The 21,732-nt window shown below is 45.6% G+C and overlaps 1 protein-coding gene and 1 long non-coding RNA gene across 3 annotated transcripts in view; one reads left to right on the plus strand and one right to left on the minus strand.

The window, feature by feature from the left end:
• Positions 1 to 10,894, minus strand: part of KCTD3 (potassium channel tetramerization domain containing 3) — a 47,817-nt gene extending 36,923 nt beyond the window's left edge. Inside the window, exon 1 of one of the 2 annotated variants that reach the window (XM_053309190.1) lies at positions 10,434 to 10,894. In XM_053309190.1, coding sequence (XP_053165165.1) covers positions 10,434 to 10,507 — 74 coding nt within the window. In that variant the 5' untranslated portion in view covers positions 10,508 to 10,894. Of the gene's footprint in view, positions 1 to 9,863; positions 9,923 to 10,433 lie in introns of those variants that run through there. The other variant, XM_053309195.1, reaches the window with a different exon arrangement.
• LOC128350693 (uncharacterized) lies at positions 3,434 to 5,332 on the plus strand. Its single transcript, XR_008319394.1, has 2 exons — positions 3,434 to 4,299; positions 5,023 to 5,332. It is a non-coding gene; the product is annotated as an uncharacterized LOC128350693 (long non-coding RNA).
• Positions 10,895 to 21,732: the final 10,838 nt, after the last annotated feature.

Below are 21,732 nucleotides of genomic sequence, written 5' to 3' on the forward strand. Positions count from 1 at the left end.
ATTCCCACGGAAATAAGCATATGCTTCAAGAAAAGTAATTCTACTTAAAAGTTAGTTATTTGAATGACAACAGGCCTTACTTCCACAAATGTGCTTAGGATGAGGTATTAAGGATGCACCACCACATACTTTTCAAATATCATTTACAAATCTTGAGGCGATTCACACAAGCAGTGTGAAGTGCCAAGAGGACATTTGCAGGGAGACTGGGTTTGACCCACTCTCCTCACAAATGATCACTCACCCGTTGCCAGGTGGGCAAATTGCCCCCCCCCCCAAAAAAACCGAGTCTCAGCTGGCCTCTGGTGCTGCTGCACCTGGCCATGGCTTGCCCAGTGGCTCCGGGGGTTGGGTGCAGGGAAGCACCATCATGCGGCACCCCAGCCCAATAAGGCACCACATGAGTGTGTGGTGCATTACTGGGATCCTCCCCCTGAGTGTGTCTGCCATGACTGCAAGCAACCGCAGCAGACACACGATCACATTTAACCTGGTGTTTGGGCGCACTCACACCAAAAACCTGGGTTAAGCAGCCAGCTACATAAAAGGGCTTCCTGCCAGGAGCCATGTGGCTCCCGGTGGTTCACACGCACAGTGGAAACTGGGCTGGGCACCCTTAGCCCAGTTTCAGCTGTGTGTATGCCTCCTTGACTACAGGTGTACCACTATTGTACAGTATTGTGCCCATGTACCACTATTCTCCATACAGGGCTCTATAGTACAATCATTTTAAAAAGGAAACTACTAAGTCAGATCCATGTTGGCACTGTACAGTGGCTAGCAACGCAGTTAATAGTTTCCACTGAAAACTGTGAAATAATGATCGGAGAATTCTATGAAAGCATCTGTACTGTGCATCTTTTGTAGGGGTGTGCACGGAACCGCGGAGCTGCGGTCCGGCACTGGGGTGGGGGGTTCCATTAAGGGCGGGGGGGGGCTTTACTTACCCCTCCCGCGCTTTCCACACACTGCCGCCGTAATTATTGAAGAAATTGCTCCTCCGATGGCTGTTCCGATTTTAAAAAATGGCTGCCCCCTTGAAGCCCTGGCCCCCTGCTGCTGCCTTGAAGCCCCCTCCCACCCCCTTAAATCTCGCCCCGGGCCCTTAAATCATGCCCGATAACATTAAGACGCGGGCGGGCGGGCGGCGGGGAGATGTCCTCCCGCCCCCTTCCCTGCTAGGCTGCAAAAGACTTTAGGAAGGCTTCTGCGCGTGCGCGCGCAGAAGCCTTCCTAAAGTCTTTTGCAGCCTAGCAGGGAAGGGGGCGGGAGGACATCTCCCCGCCGCCCGTTTCCCTGCCGGTCTGCAAAAGTACTTTTACTTTTGCAAAGAACTTTGCAAAGAACTGTTTCTTCTTTGCAAAGTTCTTTGCAAAAGTAAAAGTACTTTTGCAGCCTAGCAGGGAAGGGAGCGGGAGGACATCTCCCTGCCGCCCGTTTCCCTGCCGGTCTGCAAAAGTACTTTTACTTTTGCAAAGAACTTTGCAAAGAAGAAACAGTTCTTTGCAAAGTTCTTTGCAAAAGTAAAAGTACTTTTGCAGACCGGCAGGGAAACGGGCGGCGGGGAGATGTCCTCCCGCCCCCTTCCCTGCTAGGCTGCAAAAGACTTTAGGAAGGCTTCTGCGCGCGCACGTGCAGAAGCCTTCCTAAAGTCTTTTGCAGCCTAGCAGGGAAGGGGGCGGGAGGACATCTCCCCGCTGCCCGCCCGCCCGCGTCTTAATGTTATCGGGCATGATTTAAGGGCCCGGGGCGAGATTTAAGGGGGTGGGAGGGGGCTTCAAGGCAGCAGCAGGGGGCCAGGGCTTCAAGGGGGCAGCCATTTTTTAAAATCGGAACAGCCATCGGAGGAGCAATTTTTTCAATAATTACGGCGGCAGTGTGTGGAAAGCGCGGGAGGGGTAAGTAAAGCCCCCCCCCGCCCTTAATGGAAGCCCCCAAACTCCCCACCCGAACCAAAACCACCCTGTGACCGGACCGGTCTGGAGGCCTTTAGAATGGCCTCCGAACCGGTCTGTGCACATTCCTAATCTTTTGTTATAAGCCACTTTAAAAAAAAAAAAAGAAAAAGTAGTTCAACTCAAGGTGCTTCTGTCAAGAGACCTTTTGTCTTCAGATTGACAGGATATACTGAAAGTTACAGGCATCTGAAAACAGCAAACTAAACTGAAACTTTTGTTTAGATATATGCCACAATTTGGCTTTGTGCTTCTTTAGCACGAAAAAAAAACCTCTCTCGCTCTCTGAATAGGTTAATATTTAAGGATTCCTAGTTCTTGTGCCCAACTTAAACAACTTAATCTGTCAAGTATTAGATTTGCTTACTGATATTGACTTGAATGTAAGAACTATAAGTTATGAAGCCAGCTCATGTAACAACTCCCCCATACCTTTTTTCTGAACATGACATTTCCCCCTATACATGTAAAAAATAAGAACGTATAAAACAGTAAGTATAAATTGCAGCAAAAAGGAGAAACTCAAATGAATTTTCATGAACAGCAAGGTACACATTTGTACACGGTTGCTTTTTAAGGTCTGAAACAGGGTTGCAATATTTTGATTTTTAAAAGGGCAGATAATACAAAGATTAGTACATAGAGACTTTTCTATACTATACACAATGCCAGTTCTGTGCAGTTGCACAATGAAAGCATAACAAAGTAAAATCTTCTGATTTTACAGCCTGAATACTGTGCAACACAAGAAGGGAGCAAATGGCAGGGAGCAAGATTTTTTTCTCCATTAACTTTTCAGTTGTATGTTTCTATCAAAACACCCACCCACCCCAGTTTCCATCAGGCACAATTAAAGCACTATTGCAACTCTAATCATGAAATGCTTTTAATGATGTATTAGTACAGAGCTATTATGTTTCGTATGGGATTTATTTTGCATGGAAAACAGAAGTAAAAATAATTCGCCATATGCTCCAAGTATTCAAGAAGTAAAACAAACATGATCAAAATGATGTAGTTACCCACAGATGTAATGACCTAGGCCAAGATTCAATGAACCAAAAGTAATCCTGTGAGCCCCTAAGTTACTGTACAAATAATCACCCCCCCGCCCCCCCAAAAAACCTGCTGCAGCCCATGTTGCATGGCAAGCTGCTTCTGAAACAGAGGAGTGCACTGTTCCCTCTAAGGTGTGCGCATGTGCGTGCATTCACACATTTTCTGAGGTCTGCTTAATTAATTTTATATCCTGCTCAGGTTGAATCAGGAAGGCCCCACTCTGCATGCAGGTGTGCACGCACTGCCTTGATACTGCCGCCCAGAACAAAACTCATTCTGCACACAGACGGGGGGGGGGGGGGGATTAATGAGAACACTGGACGGGCATTTTTAAAACAGCTTGGTATGTTGGTACCAATATGGTATAGGGATCAACTATTCAAAAGGGAACAAGTAATTCTTCTGGGCTAGTGAAAGCTCCTTTCTTGAGCCCCAGTGTCTCTTTGGATCCTGGTCTACAGGCCAAATCTTATAAATAGAATATGTGCCTCAAGGCTTGAAAGTTAGACCTACTTTTAGGCATAGATGAAGTCAGAGGGATTTAAGAAGCCTAACTGTGTGCAGCATTGGCAGCTGTTAGAGTTTTTATAATAAAGTCAGTTAACATATACAGTTTTTGATTTTTGCTTTCAGAAATCAGACCAATGCTGAACGCGAAGCAAATGATTACCAAGTTACATAGCCAAATTTGAGAGAGAAAATAAGAACAGAGGCGGACATCCTATCAAAGCACTTGCAACCATGTGATCTTTTTGTGTTAGTACAGTGTTACACACAGAAAAACAGGGACTTGAGCATGCAAAAGTTTCCTTGAAAACAAATGTGACAAGCTGCCATTTCACACTATTGCAAAAACATTCTCAAGGTCGGTCTAGAATGCAATAGCTAAAAACAATGTCCAGAAGAGCTTTATTCACCGGGATGTCAGTCAGTGAGAGTAATGGAACCTACGCCCATAAACCTGGAGGAAATAATGCAGGGCTTGACAAATCCAAGGTATCAAGCCACCGATTTTACAGCACCTGGGAGGAGTGGAGGAGAGCTGGGAGACTACTTGTGTGAGCACTGTAAGATATTCCCCTACGGGAATGGGGCCGTTCAAGGAAGAGCATCTAAGTTCCAAGTTCCCTCCCTGGCATCTCCAAGATAGAGCTGAGAGAGACTCCTGCCTGCAACCTTGGAGAAGCTGCTGCCAGTCTGTGTAGAAGATACTGAGCTAGATGGACCTATGGTCTGACTCGGCATAAGGCAGCTCCCTATGTTCACCTAGACGAGGAATTCAGAGGTAGAACTGTTTAACAACATTTTTATTTATTCCAGGAAGCCCTGTTTCTATTCTAAGTATATTGCTAGTAAAGGGGACAAAGAGAAGCCCATTTACCCTTCCCACCATACTATCACCAAGTTTGATAATTTTGACAAGTGTTCATTGTCTGGCTCCTAGATTTTTTTATTTTTTTTAAAATGCTTGTCAAGGTGCTTTTCCAGACAGCAGGCTTTACCACAGGTTTACTGCAAGGCTTTACTGCAAACTCGAAGTTGTCCCCAAAACAGATGCAAAAATTGGATTTTAAAGCTCCAGATAGAAGTCGGGCTACACTCTTAACACTCAGTGAAAAACCCAAATTGCACATGAAGTGCTCCTCGCAGGGACTTCGGGTTAAATCTGCGTGATATGTGAACGCACACCCTCCATTCTGGAGAAGAATGGAGGGCTCTAAAAGCCCTGTAAGCAATTTTTATGATTATAATAAGATAATCTATTTCAGAAATAGCATAAACTGTATCCCATTAAGAAATCTAACTTTACATTCCTAAAGATTTCACTTGTAAATACAGATCCACAGAGGATGCCAATGAAATTAGCCATCTTGTTCTGTTTATATACGACTGATAATGATCAATTTCCTGCTTAACTGCCCAAATGCAAATTGATTCCTACTAATTGTATTCCTGTTTAACTACATATTTTCCCCTCCAAATTGATTATGTGTTTTGATTACAACAGATCCTCAAGTTCCCACACAAATTCCAACAAAGTGAATTTGAGCTGCAGAGAAGTAGTGGTTGATTAACTGCACCCAAGACCGAATAACCACTGTCTGCATTCAAGACACCAGCAAAGTTATGTTGCTACATTCAGTGGAACACATAGCACTTGTTGATGCATTTTATGTACAAAAGTACAACAGCCACAAGACAGTCCAAGAGGAAATATTTTCTCATCACAAAGTGGGATATCACAATTAGATTTTTAAAATGCTATGCCCTAAATTGAGATGTTTCATTAAACTTGTTATGTTTTCACTCAACTACGATACAGTTGTCAAAAGATATAGATAATAATATTGACAATATTTTAGGGGTACAATGGTTATGCTATAGCTCATTCCTATAAACTCAATTATTGTTATTACAATCCCATTTTCTTGAAAAAATATAGAGCTCAATAGTCTATTAATTACTATCAGGATCGAGCACAGGCTATTTGTGACACCGCAACAATTAGTTCTGTAGGTTCCAACTTATCAGATTGATTTTTAAAAAGCTACTGTGAACTTACCCAAGGACAGTATTTTATGAAAATTATGAACTGTTTATCCCATATTAAATGATGCATACCTTATTTAGATTTTAAAAAGCAATCAATATGTATTTCATTGGAGAACTGTAGTTTAGATTATGAAGTTACATTCAAACAATATTGCTATCAGCATCAAATTAAGGATCAATTTCTCTCATCAAAGAGTGCAATTTCATTGGCTTTTGACATTTGGTAACTCCTTGGTGGGAAAATAATTGCATTCATTAATACAATCAATTCGGGGGGTGGGGGGTGGGTATATAAACCAACACCAGACCAAGTCTGCAACCTTACTATTAAAATAATATTTCAGCGGCCCTTGGTTTATCTCCAAATGCAGAAACTACAACATTATGTTTGTCAGTCATTTTTCATTAAACTACAACAAACATTAGAAGTGTCAGGATACAGAATAAGAGAAGTTTCTGTTTTGCACCTAGCCATGCTGACTACAGTTTTCATTAATATGGGAGTATTATATTGTGGATTATTTTAGATGTTTTTCTCCTTTATATGGGAAACAGTGCCTCTTATTGCAGGATTAGCAGTTGATATCTCAACAATGAATTTTATCATTTCACAAATTAAAATATTTACAGGTATAAAGTTATCATCTGGTGTAACTGGAGTCATACAAAACATTTACATTATCAGGTAACATAAATCAATATGTGTGAGAGTGAGAAGATGCTTTGGAAATGATATACTTTACAATCTTTGGATAAACAACTTTTACTGAAGATGCAGATAGATGGCACCTTTGCAAACTGGTCATATTTTGCAGGCCTAAACATACGCATCAGAACTTATTTCAATAGGACTTCATTTGCACATTGTGTTCAGCTGAAATAGGTGTTAACCCTTTCATATAAGAGGTAGCATTGCCTGTTAATCCTCACTATGCACTTTCTGACACTGAAGTTAGCAGGGCAGCCCCTGTCCAAAAGTGCTCAATTTGGACAGGGCAGAGCCCCAGCATGAACAGAGCCCCAGCATGAGCAGCAAAAAGTATTACTGCTAACAAAATAGAAGTTCAGCGATGCTGCATGCACCTAGCTTTGCAAGTTTTTGTCAACCCATCAACCTGTCACAGGAGCTCTAAAGCCCCACATGTAACTCTCTGGCCCATACCAACTGCCCCATGCAAAGTCAGCTCTCTACCTGCAAATACAAGAGTACTGTTAGGCACTCTGTTATGAATGTGCAGGGTTAAGAATTGGGAGCAACCACAGTTAACTTTGAAAGAGAATTTTCATCTATTTAATTTTTAACACAATAATATGGATCTACTGCTGAGTAAAATGAGACAAACATGATTCACATAAATACTTGCCAAAGGACACAATGAGCCAGGTCTCACAATCAGTGAGAACCTGCTTTGTAAGGGTAAGGGGGGAGAGCGGGCTAAGCCCGCTCTCCCCGCACACGAGCAGGGCAGGAGCCCCGGGGTGGCCAGATTGGCCTCCCACACAACCATCGGCTCCGTGACGGAGCCAGCAGGGGCTGGGAGGATCGGGGGCCACGTGACCCCTGGAAGTGTCAGTATGCCCTGCACGAGTGCACAGGGCATACTGGGGAGACCCCTGAGCCAGGAGGCTGCTTTTAAGCCTCCCGGCTGGCAGTCTACTCATGAGTAGATGTGCCACAGAGCCACAGCTACTCAAGATTTTTAAAACCGCGTTTGCGGAGTGCAAACCCGGTTTAAGGGGCGGGCTACAGAAGCGGGTGACCTGCTTGTAAGCCACTGGGCTCACCTGAGAGCCCGGTGGTTTACACGAACAGCAAAAATCAGGCTAGGCTCCCTTAGCCCGATTTTTGCTGCTCGTGGGAATAGCCCCAATGTCAGACCTTGCATGTTAAGAATAGAAACATGCAGGTAAGTATACTGGTCTCTCATCAGTCACAGCTTGTTGAGGAGGCAGGGATGAAGGAAGAGAATTTGACAAGCCATTATAAAACCATGGAATCAGCAAGTCACAACCTAGTGGCAAAGAACCTGGGACAGTACTAGTATATTTGGCTGCACCCATCAATGCAGTTAGAAGACCCAAGGCACATGCAGTGCTAAGTATTCCAGCCTCAGCTGAGCCTCTCCACCAATGCCCTCTCCTCAAATGAACAATAAAACACGTTAGGAGGCAGAGGGCACTGTTGGCAATTCTTACGGATACAACATATACAAACCCATGTAATATCATCTACCACTGCCCACAAAAAACTAGAACTGTCAACTGATTAAAGAAATCTTGATTATCAGATCAACATACATGGCAAATGAATAAGTAGTTCACCTATATCAATCCACATCTTATAAGAGGAATTTCTTCCTGTGTCAGAGAGGCAAAAAGGTTTTTAAACCATAAATACATTGCAAAAATACCCAAAAAAAGAATTCTGTTCACCTTACAGTCAGAATCCTCCTTGCACCCTGAACAACAAAAATCTCTATTGATAGCAATTTGTACAGTAAAAACAGTACAAAAGAGCTTGCAGAAAGCGCTGCAACAGGATGGCAAACCCAATGAATGTTTTCATCCAAATACAGAGAATCATCCCTTAAAAACAAAAGGTGCAGTCACAGCAAACTGCAACTGAAGGAAGACTACAAAGTTTAAGACAATTCCTTGTTCCTTCTATTTTAAAAATGCTAAGAGCACCACAACTTCTAAACTTACTTCCTCTGTCTCCAATAATGATAGCCTACTTCAATCAATGGTTTAAATAAGCTTACATATATGTCTTCTGCAGATTTCTGCTTAAGAGTGGCAGACATCATTCTTTAGCCTAACTATAAGGTTAGCTTGTAATTAGACAACTATGTAGGTCACTTAACATGTTATCATGTTATCATCTCTATTGCATCTTACCTACAATTCCATAGTTTATACTATCATGCAGGCACCACCCACAGGATGGATACCATACGTATTAAACCACCAGGAATTCACTACTTAACTTTGCAATATACATTTTTGGATGGATTTTAAAATCACATATTTAATTTTTAGTACCTCCCACGCAGTTGTCGGAAATTCAGTAGAAGGGCTTAGTCAAGGCCCCAGCAATATGGAGCTAACTCCAGCCTACCACCCAGGGCTATTGTAAAGATTTCTAAGCTAATATATCCAAAGTTCATTAGATATGTGAAATGCTCACCATCTTTGTACTTGGGCACATTTCAATCAGGGCAAGGTTTTAGCATCCACTAGAACTAATATATGCTAAAACCAAAGATGACTTTAGGTGCTTTGTAATCAAAGCTATAAAACCCAAGTGACTGGTTGGCAAAACCCTTAAAAATCTGAAATTTCTGGATCCTATTTCAAGACTGGCACATCAGAGTCTAATTATTGCTTTTCAAAGGTTTGAGCTAGTATCATGGCATTTGAAGAGTGTGTGTGTGTGTGTGTAATTTCTCCTGCTCAAGTATTTTCACTGGTACCCAGATAGAAACAACTTTCAGGGTCACTGTTTTCCTACAACTACACACACATTCATATGGCTGACAATTTAAAAAAAAAAAAAAAAACCCAAGAAGAGAACAAATAATGGGGAGGGTCAGTCTCACCAGACTGAGTCCCTCAACAAAGCAACTAAGCAAGCAGTTTCCAGACATGTGGACAAGCAACCTTGTTGAATAATAAAGACACAGAGGTCAGATCAAAAAGCACAACTGTATGATACTCTGAAACAGGGTACAAGAGAAACAGTTCCTTGTTACCTAAACCCTTCCCTTTACACCAAAAAGCTTCAAACTTGAGCTTCCTCACAATTTTCCTTCCAAGCACTTATTTTAAAAAATCATTGTTACAACTGAAGTCTATTTTTCACTTTATGATAAAGTGAAACTTGGATCAAGTTGAATTCTGTTCACACCTGGGAGTCCGGTTTCCTTCAAAAGTGTCTCTCTCTCTCCAGGACAGGCTAGTGCTCTAAGCCTCTTAGTTTTCCTCTGGGGTTTAATATTTTGTTGGAGCTATTAACTGTTCAAGGCTTCAGCATTCAGTTTGTGGCCCACTGTGATCTATACTGCATAGGGTGATGCCAATGGCCTGCTTAAGCTGTATGGGCTTTCTTGTTCCGTCTCCGATTCTCTAGCTGACTGCTTACACTACACCCTTAACCCCGCTATTTTATTCAACAAAGTAGCCAAAGAGGGGTTAACAGGTGAGTCCCCCCTCCACCCCTGCGTGTTGGTCGATGCTTATGGATGAAATGGAAATTCTAATCCACATAAGCAACTATGAATCAATACTAATAGTTACTCTGGCTGTATTGAGGCCGACACAATCTTGAGTACGCAGTGCATCTGGAGGCGGAGATCTTTCAGGCTTCCCTCACTTACTGCGGCTGGAGCACGCTGCAATCCATTCTCTCACCTCTTACGTGATTATCTCTCGCAATTATCTACGATTTGAAGACCTTGAGGGTAAAGTCATTAAGACGTCTGGCCTTTTAATTTCCTTTTTAAAGGCGGCTATTTTTAGCGTTTAGAACACTCCTGCAGCAACATATACGACTCCTAAAGCAGTAGTAGCCCCCTCCCCAAAAATGCACTGATCATCACAGCAAAACCCGTTCCCATTCGTTTGAGGGGAGAGGGGGACGAGAGATCCACTAGAGCCTAGAGATCCACTGTCGTGGCTTTACCTGCTCTAAATTCCCAGGACCTGCCTCGGCCAAAGAGATTTTCTCCCTGAAGTCCCCGCCTCTTACTCTGCCCCTCTTGAACCCCCCCCCCCGCACCAAGGAAGCCCAGCCCCAGCCCCCCACCACAGCCCCACGCGCCGCGCGGCTACGACCACCGCCTCCCATCTCACTGATCTGCTGCTCACCTGGTGCCCCCGACATTGAGCTGGATGATCTCCCCACTCCCCGCACCGGCAAACCCCGCGCCATTCCCCGCCATCTTTCCCAGCAGCGGCTCCTGCTCCGAGCACCGCCTGCTGCTGTGGCCGCCGCCGCCGCCGTTTCCCGCCGCCGCCACCCCGGAGTCAAGGGAAGCCGGAGGAAGGGGAGGCGGCGGCGGCGGGGCCGGGGAAGAAAAAGGGGCGTCCAGCGAGGCCGCGCAGCCCGCCACAGCAGGCACGGGGTGTGGGAGAGAAAGCTGGGGCGGCCTCGCTGTCTCGGGTGAGTCCAGCGACCGAGGAAGGCCGCGGCCTCCTCCTCCTTCGCTAGCCGAAAGCGCTGCTGCGCGCTATGACAAGAAATGCCATAGCAACGCGCGGCACCTGGAGGAAGGGACTCCGCGAGGGACAAAATACCGACGCTCGCCGCTGCTCCTTCGCGATCGTTAAAGGGGAATGTCAGGCGCGTCAGAAGGGTTTGGGGAGGAGTCGTGCAGGTGGTTCCCGGAGCGAGGAGGCGCTTCCAGGCCCCGCCTCCGCAATCGCTTAGGCTGCAACCAAGTCCTCGGTTCCTCGCTTGTACGGGCAGCCGTGCTTTTGCGAAACCCACTCGTGGACGTGTTTCCCACTGAATTCAATGGGGGGCTTGCTTGCTTTCAAATGAGCTTGTTTATGAACGCAGTCTTAAAGGTTCAGACGTCACACACTATTCCTTAGATCCTAAAGTAAAGTAAAGTAAAGTGTGCTGTCAAGTCAATTTCGACTCCTGACGTCCACAGAGCCCTGTGTGGTTTTCTTTGGTAGAATACAGGAGGGGTTTACCATTGCCTTCTCTCACTCAGTATGAAATGATGCCTTTCAGCACCTTCCTATATAGCTGCTGCCTGATAAAGTACCAGCAGGGATTCAAACCGGCAACCTTCTGTTTGTTAGTCAAGCATTTCCCTGCTGCACCATTAGGTGGCACTTCTACTATTTATGTACTTTATATATCCATATATACTACTTCTACTGTTTATATAAAAATGCTGATTGTCTGTTTGTTACAGGCCTACTCAACTTAGCCACCCTCCCATCTGTTTTGGACTACAATTCCCATAATCCCCAGCCACAGTAGCCAGGGATTATGGGAATTGTAGGCCAACTGGGGGTGCTAGCATACAATAAAACAGTGCAACAATGTTTTAAGTCCCTAGCAGCTCCAAGTAGGGCAGTGAATGAAACATGACCCTGTCTGAAAACCCTGGAAAACTTCTGCCAGTAAGTGGCTGCTGTAACAAGTCCCACAGCATAATGGGATTTATAATGGCACTGGACAACCTGTGCTCCTGCAGGGCTCTAAATCACCTGGTGATGGTGATGCTCAAGAGGGCAGTACTGGTACCGCTGACTCTTGCATGATCAGACGTTGTCCACTGTTTCCATTATTCCCAATTGAAGAAGCATGCAATCAGCCTGTTCTTATGCGCAGCCTAATCCGGGCTAGGGACACCCAGCTTGGGTTAGGCTGTGCACAGAACTGGGCGGGGGTGGGTGGGTCAGAATTTAAGGGGGGGAGGGTGCACTTACCCCTCCCCCCTGCTTCCCCCCATCCTGCCGGTGCTCAGTTCCTCTAAAATCCTTTCGGGGTGGCAGTGTACCTCCCTGCCGCCCCTTCCCCTCTTTGGCTGGAAGTGGCCAGAACTACCAGGCATGCAGGTGTGTGTGAGCAACCTGCCTCCAAACAGGTTCGTGCACATCCCTATTAGGCTGCAAGTGGGAACCGCCAGGATCGGGCCTGATCCTGGCAGCCGCAGGACAGCGAGCGCTCCCTTACCCCCAGCTACATGCTCGTGTACAGTGGCGCTCTTACCCCTGGACACCCCCTGCCCTCCCACCCAAGCCTCCTTAGTCTGTCCTGGGTGGTTTGGTCATTACTGGCCCAGGCTGACAAGTGTGATTATGACCTGTGCTGGGTGCTTTAGAGAAATGGGGGGTAGTGGGGAAAGAAATATGTGGGGCAGGAATAAAGTTGCTTGATGAAATGTTTCTGCTAATACATATTTGCATAAATATACCTGTTTTATATTCTTACATTCTTCTGAATTCAGTTGCTGTTTGTGCCCTCAGGAACCCACATGTTAAAAATACTGTGTTTGTCACAGGGTGTGTGTGTGTGTGTGTGTGTGTAGGAGGATGATGCTTAACTTGCAGTGGGGAGGGGGCGTGCTCCAAAGGCCTTTAGGCACATGCCTAGAGTGCCCGTTTCTTAGGGCAATCCCCAAAGCATTGCATGTGTCATGCGGTGCATTGTGGGATTCACGGAGGCCAATGAGTCCTGGCCTCAGATCAATCTACCCTGCTTCGCTATATGGAGCAGGGCTGATCAAGTGGGAGTGCGCTGCATGCTCCTACCAGCAAAACAACAATCATCTGAGGGGAAGGAAGGCAAGGTTTGGGAAGCCTTTAGACCAAAGCGTCTAAACACTCGGAAAAATTCCTAGAACATAAGAACATAAGAACAGCCCTGCTGAATCAGGCCCAAGGCCCATCTAGTCCAGCATCCTGTTTCGCACAGTAGCCCACCAGATGCCGCTGGAAGCCACAGACAGGAGTTGAGGGTGTGCCCTCTCTCCTGCCATTACTCCCCTGCAACTGGTACTCAGAGGCACCCTGCCTTTGAGGCTGGAGGTGGCCCACAGCCCTCCGACTGGTAGCCATTGATAGACCTCTCCTCCATGAAGTCATCCAAACCCCTCTTAAAGCCATCCAGGTTGTTGGCTGTCACCACATCCTGTGGCAGAGAGTTCCACAAGTGGATCACGCGTTGTGTGAAAAAGTACTTCCATTTGTTGGTCCTAGACCTCCTGGCAATCAATTTCATGGAGTGACCCCTGGTTCTAGTGTTGTGTGAGAGGGAAAAGAATCTCTCTCTCTCCACTTTCTCCACGCCATGCATGATTTTATAGACCTCTATCATGTCTCCCCACAGTCGGCTTTTTTCTCAACTAAAAAGCTCCAGGTGTTGTAGTCTTGCCTCATAAGGAAGGTGCTCTAGGCCCCTGATCATCTTGGTTGCCCTCTTCTGTACCTTCTCCAGTTCAACAATGTCCTTTTTAAGATGTGGTGACCAGAATTGTATGCAGTACTCCAAGTGTGGTCGCACCATAGTTTTGTATAAGGGCATTATAATGTTAGCCGTTTTATTTTCAATCCCCTTTCTACACACACTAAACTGAGTAGTACCCCACTGGCTTGCAGGTGGGAGGGGGTGTAGTTGGCACATGGCAGCCAGTTGGCACTGTCCAAAGACAGTCAAAATGAATTAAAGAAATGAAGGTGTGTAATGAATCCTCACAGGGATTCATTGAGAGAAAGTTATTATACACCAAAGAATCCAAACACTTGAAAAATAGTGACCACACATTTTGCTCCATAACTCCACTTCTACAAGGGCTAGAACTTAGCTTTCTTTTTTAAATGAAAGCTGGGAATCTGGGGGAAATGATAGAAGGAATCTGAATTTCAAGGCAATTCGAATCAAATCTGGTGTGATTCGATTTGGACCCAAATCTAGCCAATGGACCACAGGGGCAATTTGTTCTGTATCCAAATCACCCAAATTAGCTAGATTTGGGTACACATTGATTTAAACCCAAATCAATTCACACATCCCTGTTGTTTAGGTCGTTTCTGTTCATTCCTTTACTTTCAGTGGTAATTTAAGAGAAGCCTACTGTTATTATGTGCTGGACTAGGACGGGGAGACCCGAGTTCAAATCCCCATTCAGCCATGAAACTAGCTGGGTGACTCTGGGCCAGTCACTTCACTCTCAGCCTAACCTACTTCACAGGGTTGTTGTGAAAGAGAAACTCAAGTATGTAGTACACCGCTCTGGGCTCCTTGGAGGAAGAGCGGGATATAAATGTTGTTGTTGTTGTTGTTGTTATTATTATTATTATTATTATTATTATTATTATTACCAATATGTTAGCTTAGTTCATAAATGATGATGATGGTGATGATGATGACGACTATTAAAAATTCTATCCCACCTAATTTGGTGGCTTAGATAGAAAGGATTTATGCAATTTATAAAGCTGTCTGCTATAGCACTGTGTTAATGTAAATCTTTCCGAAAGACTACGTGCATTGGTGCAAAATATTGCCTCAATTTCTTACCCTTGCTGCTGGATGAAGTCATTTAAATATCCAAATACAGGAAGCGAGAAGGAAATCAAGGTTGCTCCCACATGTTCTCTCCCTGGCCCTGTCATTTGCCTTCTCCTTCACCAATGCTGTGGTACACCTGGAAACCTTGCAACAGAGGTTAGCAATAGCAATAGCACTTACATTTATATACCGCTCTATAGCTGGAAGCTCTCTAAGCAGTTTACAATGATTTAGCATATTGCTCCCCAACATTCTGGGTACTCATTTTACCGACCTCGGAAGGATGGAAGGCTGAGTCAACCTTGAGCCCTTGGTCAGGATCGAACTTGCAACCTTCTGATTACAGGGCGGCAGTTTTACCACTGCGCCACCAGGGGCTCCAGGGTTAGGGAGTAGGCAGACCACAGGACTGCGAAGCAAGCAAGCAGGAGTAGCTACAGCTGCCTTGTCTCCCATTGAGTCAGAAGGGATTCAAATGGAAACTGATCTGTCCTGAGGAATTGGAAGATCTCTTAGAACAGGGATTCTCAACACCATGTCCCCAGATGTTATTGGACTTCAACTCCCATAATCTCCAGCCCGAGTGGCTTTTGGTTGGGGATTGTGGGATCTGAAGTCCAGTAACATCTGGGGACCCAACATTGAGAATCCCTGTCTTAGAGGATTACTTTGTCACAAGTACATTTGGTTCAAGTTTATTATTATTATTATTTAAAGTTGGCAAAGGCTGCAAATAAGCCCCTCCCAAGTGTCAGAGTGCATTGATCTCCAATCATACTTAACTCCAGTGTTCTTGAAAGAGCAGTGGCAGCCGGTCAGTGTGGGCAGGAGGGGCTGTGTCCCCTAGGGATGCACACGGAACCAGTTCAAAGAGCCAGCAGTTCCACCGGTTTGAAGGTGGCTGGGGTGCCACTTTAAGAGCAGGGGAGGGTGCACTTACCCCTCCAGCTGCTTTCCCCCTGCCAGCATCCTTTCTTTAGAAAGCTAATCTGGGTAGCAGCCTGCCTCCCTGCCGCCCCCTTGCCCCTGTTGGCTGGATATGGCTGGAAGTCCCTGACATGCCTGCGTGTGGCGACACAAACACACATCACCTGCCTGTAAGCACACATTGCTGGCATTTAGCTTTCTAAACAAAGAACGCTGGCGGGGGGGGGGAGCGGCAGAAGGGGTATGTGCACCCTCCCCCGATCGTAAACCCGCATCCCCGCCACCTTCGAACTGCCCCACCGCGGTTCCGTGTACATCCCTAGTGCCCTGTCCCCCACAAATAAAATAAAATACAAACAAAACACCCTGTAGTTAGTTTTTTTTAAAAAAAAAACTTACAGTGTCATAAGAACATAAGAACAGCCCTGCTGGATCAGGCCCAAGGCCCATCTTGTCCAACATCCTGTTTCGCACGGTGGCCCACCAGATGCCGCTGGAAGCCACAGGCAAGAGTTGAGGGCATGCCCTTTCTCCTGCTGTTACTCCCCTGCAACTGGTACTCAGAGGCATCCTGCCTTTGAGGCTGGAGGTAGCCTATAGCCCTCCAACTAGTAGCCGATGAGAGACCTCTCCTCCAGGAAGTTATCCAAACCCCTCTTAAAGCCATCCAGGTTGTTGGCTGTCACCACATCTTGTGGCCGAGAGTTCCACAAGTGGATTATGTGTTGTGTGAAAAAATACTTCCGTTTGGTGGTCCTAGATTTCCCAGCAATCAATTTCATGGGATGACCCCTGGTTCTAGTGTTATGTGAGAGGGAGAAGAATTTCTCTCTATCCACATTCTCCACACCATGCATGATTTTATAGACCTCTATCATGTCTCCCCACAGTCGTCTTCTTTCTAAACTAAAAAGACCCAGGTGTTGTAGCCTTGCCTCATAAGAAAGGTGCTCTAGGCCCCTGATCATCTTGGTTGCCCTCTTCTGCACCTTTTCCAGTTCTACAATGTCCTTTTTTAGATGTGGTGACCAGAATTGTACGCAGTACTCCGGGGTGGCCACACCATAGGTTTGTATAAGGGCATTATAATATCATCTGTTTTATTTTCAAGACCCTTCCTAATGATTTCTAGCATGGAATTGGCCTTTTTCACAGTTGCTGCACAGTGAGTCGACACTTTCAACGAGCTGTCCACCATGACCCCAAGATCCATCTCCTGGTCAGTCACCAACAGCTCAGATCCCATCAGCATATACTTGAAGTTAGAGTTTTTCGTCCCAATGTGCATCACTTTACACTTGCCAACATTGAACCACATTTGCCACTTTGTCGCCCACTCCCCCAGTTTGGAGAGATCCTTTTGGAGCTGCTCACAATCCATTTGGGATTTCACTACCCCAAATAGTTTGGTATCATCTGCAAATCTGGCCACCTCGCTGCTTACCCCTGCTTCTAGATCATTTATGAATAGATTAAAAAGCACCGGTCCCAGTACAGATCCCTGGGGGACCCCGCTTCTTACTTCCCTCCATTGTGAAAACTCTCCATTTATCCCTACCCTCTGTTTCCTGACTTTCAACCAGTTAGCAATCCACATATGTACTTGTCCCCTTATCCCATGACTGCTAAGTTTTCTCAGGAGTCTTTGATGAGGAACTTTGTCGAAAGCTTTTTTGGAAGTCCAGATATACTATGTCAACTGGATCACCTTGATCCACACACTTGTTGACACTCTCAAAGAACTCCAAAAGGTTTGTGAGGCAAGATTGTGAGGCTGTCCAGCCAGCCGGGGGAGAAAAGAGGCTGCCCAATCTGCTGTGAGGCAGGGAGCTTCCTGCTTCCTCCTCCTGGCTGCTGTAGCTTCCTTCCTGCTCTGCTAGTGGAGGGAATAGCCTGCTAATCAAGGCTATTCCCTCACCTCATTACTTGGGGTGCCCTGCATCACTGCTTCCTGGATTAGACATAAAAAGGCGGGGGGGGGGGAGTGCACACATTAGGTAGGGAGACAGAGACAAAGAGTTTCTAAATGGAGTTAGCTAAACTTGGTGTGCAGCATTAAAGAGGCTACATTAGTTTCTACACATCTAATGCACACATTGTGGTACGGTCTGCTTAGAGAAGTATATTTTCCTTCATTATGCTCCACTAGTATACTGATGGCCCTCAATATCCACAGTCTCAGAAGCCGCAAAGGACCCATTTTCTTTATTTACGGAGTGAAAATAGGGTTATTTTCACCAACCCATGGTTCTTGATTGGCTGCAAATGACTTCTGACATCATTTCCTGCTGCCGTTTTGCAGTACTGAGCCATTTTGTGGCTCTTTTCTGCAAACAAAGAAAAAACACAATGCATACACACAACTTCAGAAAGGTCGGGATGTGCACGAACTGATTTTTGCTATTCAATTTGAATTCAAGTCAAACCAGCCTAATTCGATTCAAGCTTGTTTAAACATGGATTGCCCCAGTCACAGAGTGGCAGAGAAGCTTGGAGGGCTGGCATTGCAGGGACAACCCCTGCTAACTTGGCAAGGAGGCACCTTTTAATGTGGTGATTCTCTTTATTTAGTAGGGGGAGAGTAACTGGCCCTATCCACCACCAGCACAGTACCACCAGTGACTGTTGCTGGTGTCTATTTTATGTTTATTTTTAGATTGTGAGCCCTTCGGGGACAGGGTTCCATCTTATTTGTTTGTTATTGCTCCATGTAAACCACCCTGAGCCATTTTTGGACGGGCGGTATAGAAATCGAATAAATAAATAATAAAATGGCAACTCGAATTGCCAAATCAATTTGAGCTCAAATCTAGTGTGATTCGATTCAATCTCAAATCTGATCAGTGCCCCCAAGGATGATTCGATACAAGGTTGAATCACTCAAATCAACCAGATTCAAGTTGAATCTTCAGCCACAAATTGATTCACACATTGCTTCAAAAGAGAACAAAAATTGGAAGATTTGGAAGTTTGGGGGGCATTGCTGGAAAGCTGGAAAGCAAGGTAATGTGCTTATTTCTGCTCCATCCTGCTTTTTCTTGATGATTTTCAGCACACTTTAGTGTGCTTAGGAAACTAACCCTGCAGTCCCCATAGAGTTAAGATCTCTTTATTCATGGTTTCGTTATCCGCAGATATAGGCGAGAACAGAACCCCCTGCAAATAAAGAGGGCCTCCTGTATTGGTAAATAAACCAAATATCACAAAGACACCATAAAACTACAGTGCTCTTCTCATTCAGAACAAACTCAGCCGTATCATGTTGCAACCAGAAACTTTACCACTTGGAAATGGGAAGTGCATAGCAATTTGGATAATAGGTTATATGCTTGGGAGAGGAGCATAACATTGGTGGTTGTGAGAATTAAAAAATTTCTAGCTACTTTCAGAATTGCCTCTTACAACTTCCTCAAAGGCTGATTCAATTCAGAATAGGAACTGAAAATCTGAACCAAATAAAATTCCAGGGACCATTTGAACGCATGTCAGTTTTGCTACCAGGAGCAAGCATCATTTATTGCCATGCTAGCTTTATAGGCTTGTTAAACTGCAGGGCTGTACTGAACTGTAAAGTGTCATCAAGTCTCTCACCATTATTTTAAATAAAACTATTGATTTAACTTAATGTTGTAAACTTTGAATGATAGGAATCCCACATCCTCCTGCAGTGACTTGCTCTGTTGCACTGCCATTCTATCTAATCTATCTGTCTGTCTATCTCCTATGTTAACTTATTTCATTCTGTGAGCATTCTCAGAGCATGGTCTGAAGGTGCACAATAAGGTACCTGATCAATAAGGTACACGATCATTCCGGCTTGTAGGCGGGCAGGGCTGATGCAGAGGCAGGCTCCTACCTGTCTCCCCACACACAATCTCCCTCCCCAGTTTGCTCTGCCACTTGCCATGGCAAGGAGCAGCACTGTGGCAAGTGGCAGAGCAGGAAGCCAGAGGAGGAAGTCCTCCAGCATCCCTCAATGTACCACGCTAAGAGTGTGGTGCATTGAAGGATCCTCCCTCAACTGGGTACTCTAGCTGCTCGGCTCGGTGTATGCTGCCTGTCTTGGCACTCTTGCTGATCAGTTCAGTGTGCAGTCTGAGCACACACATGACCCCAGCGCCGGGGTTAAGGGCATACTCACACCCCTAACCCTAGCTAAAGGCTGGGGTTAAAAGTAGGGTTAGGCGGGGTGGGAGCTCCAGGATTGGAAATTGGGAATGATCTCGGTACTCCACATGAGCAGCCTAACCCAGGCTGGGCTGCTCTAGCGTGGATTAATTTGCTCATGAGAATAGCCTCAATATCTTGGCAAAGCTAAGGTGATATTAGGTCTGAACTGTGCCTGGATAGGAGGTTGCCCAGGAATTTGAGTGCTGGTGTCATGGCTCAGACTCAGAAAGAGGAACGGGAGGATTCGCCTGGTAGTGAGGGCTCAGAGGCACAGCAACAGGATTTGGCAGGGAGACCAGACTCTGGAGCTGAGAAATCGGAACAGCTGCCAGGCATGGAGGCTGATCAGGAGGAGGCTGGGATTTCACCTGTCTTGAGAAGATGTCTCAAGAGGAAAGCTCAGTGGGAGACATGCAGGCTCAGGAGATCACAAGAGAGGAAGCAGAAGTGCTGACTCAGGGAAGCCTGATTGGCTGCTGGTTCTCTTGAGCTATATATTAGAGATGTAAGTTTTGAGCGGTATAAAATGTTTTAATAAATAAAATAAAATAAAATAAAATAAAATAAAATAAAATAAAATAAAATAAGCTGTCTGTGACTTGCACAGATGCTGTTAGCCACTATCGCTGACTGCGGACCGTGTTTCTGTGTTGAATTCCTCAACTTTTTCGAGTTCCAGTTTGCCCTTGTTCTGTTCCTACCTGCTCTGTGTTCTTGTTCTATTAATTCCTTGTTCTAGTGTCCTTTGTTCTAGTTCATTCCTTGCTCTGTTGTTTTCTTTTCAGTTATTACTCAGTTATTTTAGAGGGGGGGTACCTAGTAGGGGTGTGCAATTTGGGTTTTCGGTGATTCAGTTTGGGACCCGAACCGAATCACCCCCGATCTGTTCTGTGCCCGAATCTGGGCCACCCGAATCACCCCTGATTCGGTTCGGATTCGGATTAAATCCGAATCCGAATCCAAATTGATTCGGGAAGGAAAAATGGGTCCCAGGGGCAAAATAGTGGGGTGGGGTGGTAGTGCCCAATGGTTGGAGGCTACCACCCAAATTTCAGGGGAATTGGGCAAAGGGCTTATTTTGGGGGAATTTTTGAAGTGTTAGTGTCTTTGGGGCAGTTCTGGGGCATAGAGTGGGATCTGGGCAAAAAGAGTGGGGTGGGGTGGTAGTGCCTAATGGGTGAAGGCTACCACCCCAATTTCAGAGTGATTGGGCAGAGGGCTGATTTTTGGGGAATTGTTGAAGTTTACACATCTTTAAGGTTTTCCCCCATAGAGAAGCATTGAGGTGTCAGCAAATGGATAGCTTCACGCGGGGGGCAAAGGGGTGGCCTAGAGCAGTGTGGGGTTGGTGATAGTGCCAGGTAGAGTCAAGGAAGCTACCTGAATTTTTTCAAAGGATTTGGGCAGAGGGCTGATTTTTGGGGAATTGTTAAAGTTTACGCGTCTTTAAGGTTTCCCCCCATAGAGAAGCATTGAGGTGTCAGCAGCCCCATAAGTACACTTGTGGGGTGCTGGGGTGGCCCAGAGTGAGTGGTAGTGTAGTGCACATAGGGTGCCAACCACCCCCATGGGTTTCTAACCCATGGGGTACACGGTTCTGTTGTTTCAGAGGTATTCTGAGTGTGGATTCTATGATAGCTAATGAGAAATCTCATTAGCTATCATAGAATCCACACTCAGAATCCACACTCATCCACACACCCCGCGTGAAGCTATCCATTTGCTGACACCTCAATGCTTCTCTATGGGGGAAAACCTTACAGACGCATAAACTTCAACAATTCCCCAAAAATCAGTCCTCTGTCCCATCACTCTGAAATTGGGGTGGTAGCCTCCACCCATTAGGCACTACCACTCCACCCCACTCTTTTTGCCCAGATCCCACTCTATCCCCCAAACTGCTCCAAAGACACTAAAACTTAAAAAATTCCCCAAAAATAAGCCCTTTGCCCAATTCCCCTGAAATTTGGGTGGTAGCCTCCAACCATTAGGCACTACCACCCCACCCCACTATTTTGCCCCTGGGACCCAAAATTC

Source organism: Hemicordylus capensis, chromosome 1 (genome assembly GCF_027244095.1).
Source record: "Hemicordylus capensis ecotype Gifberg chromosome 1, rHemCap1.1.pri, whole genome shotgun sequence".
Lineage (NCBI taxonomy): Eukaryota > Metazoa > Chordata > Lepidosauria > Squamata > Cordylidae > Hemicordylus > Hemicordylus capensis.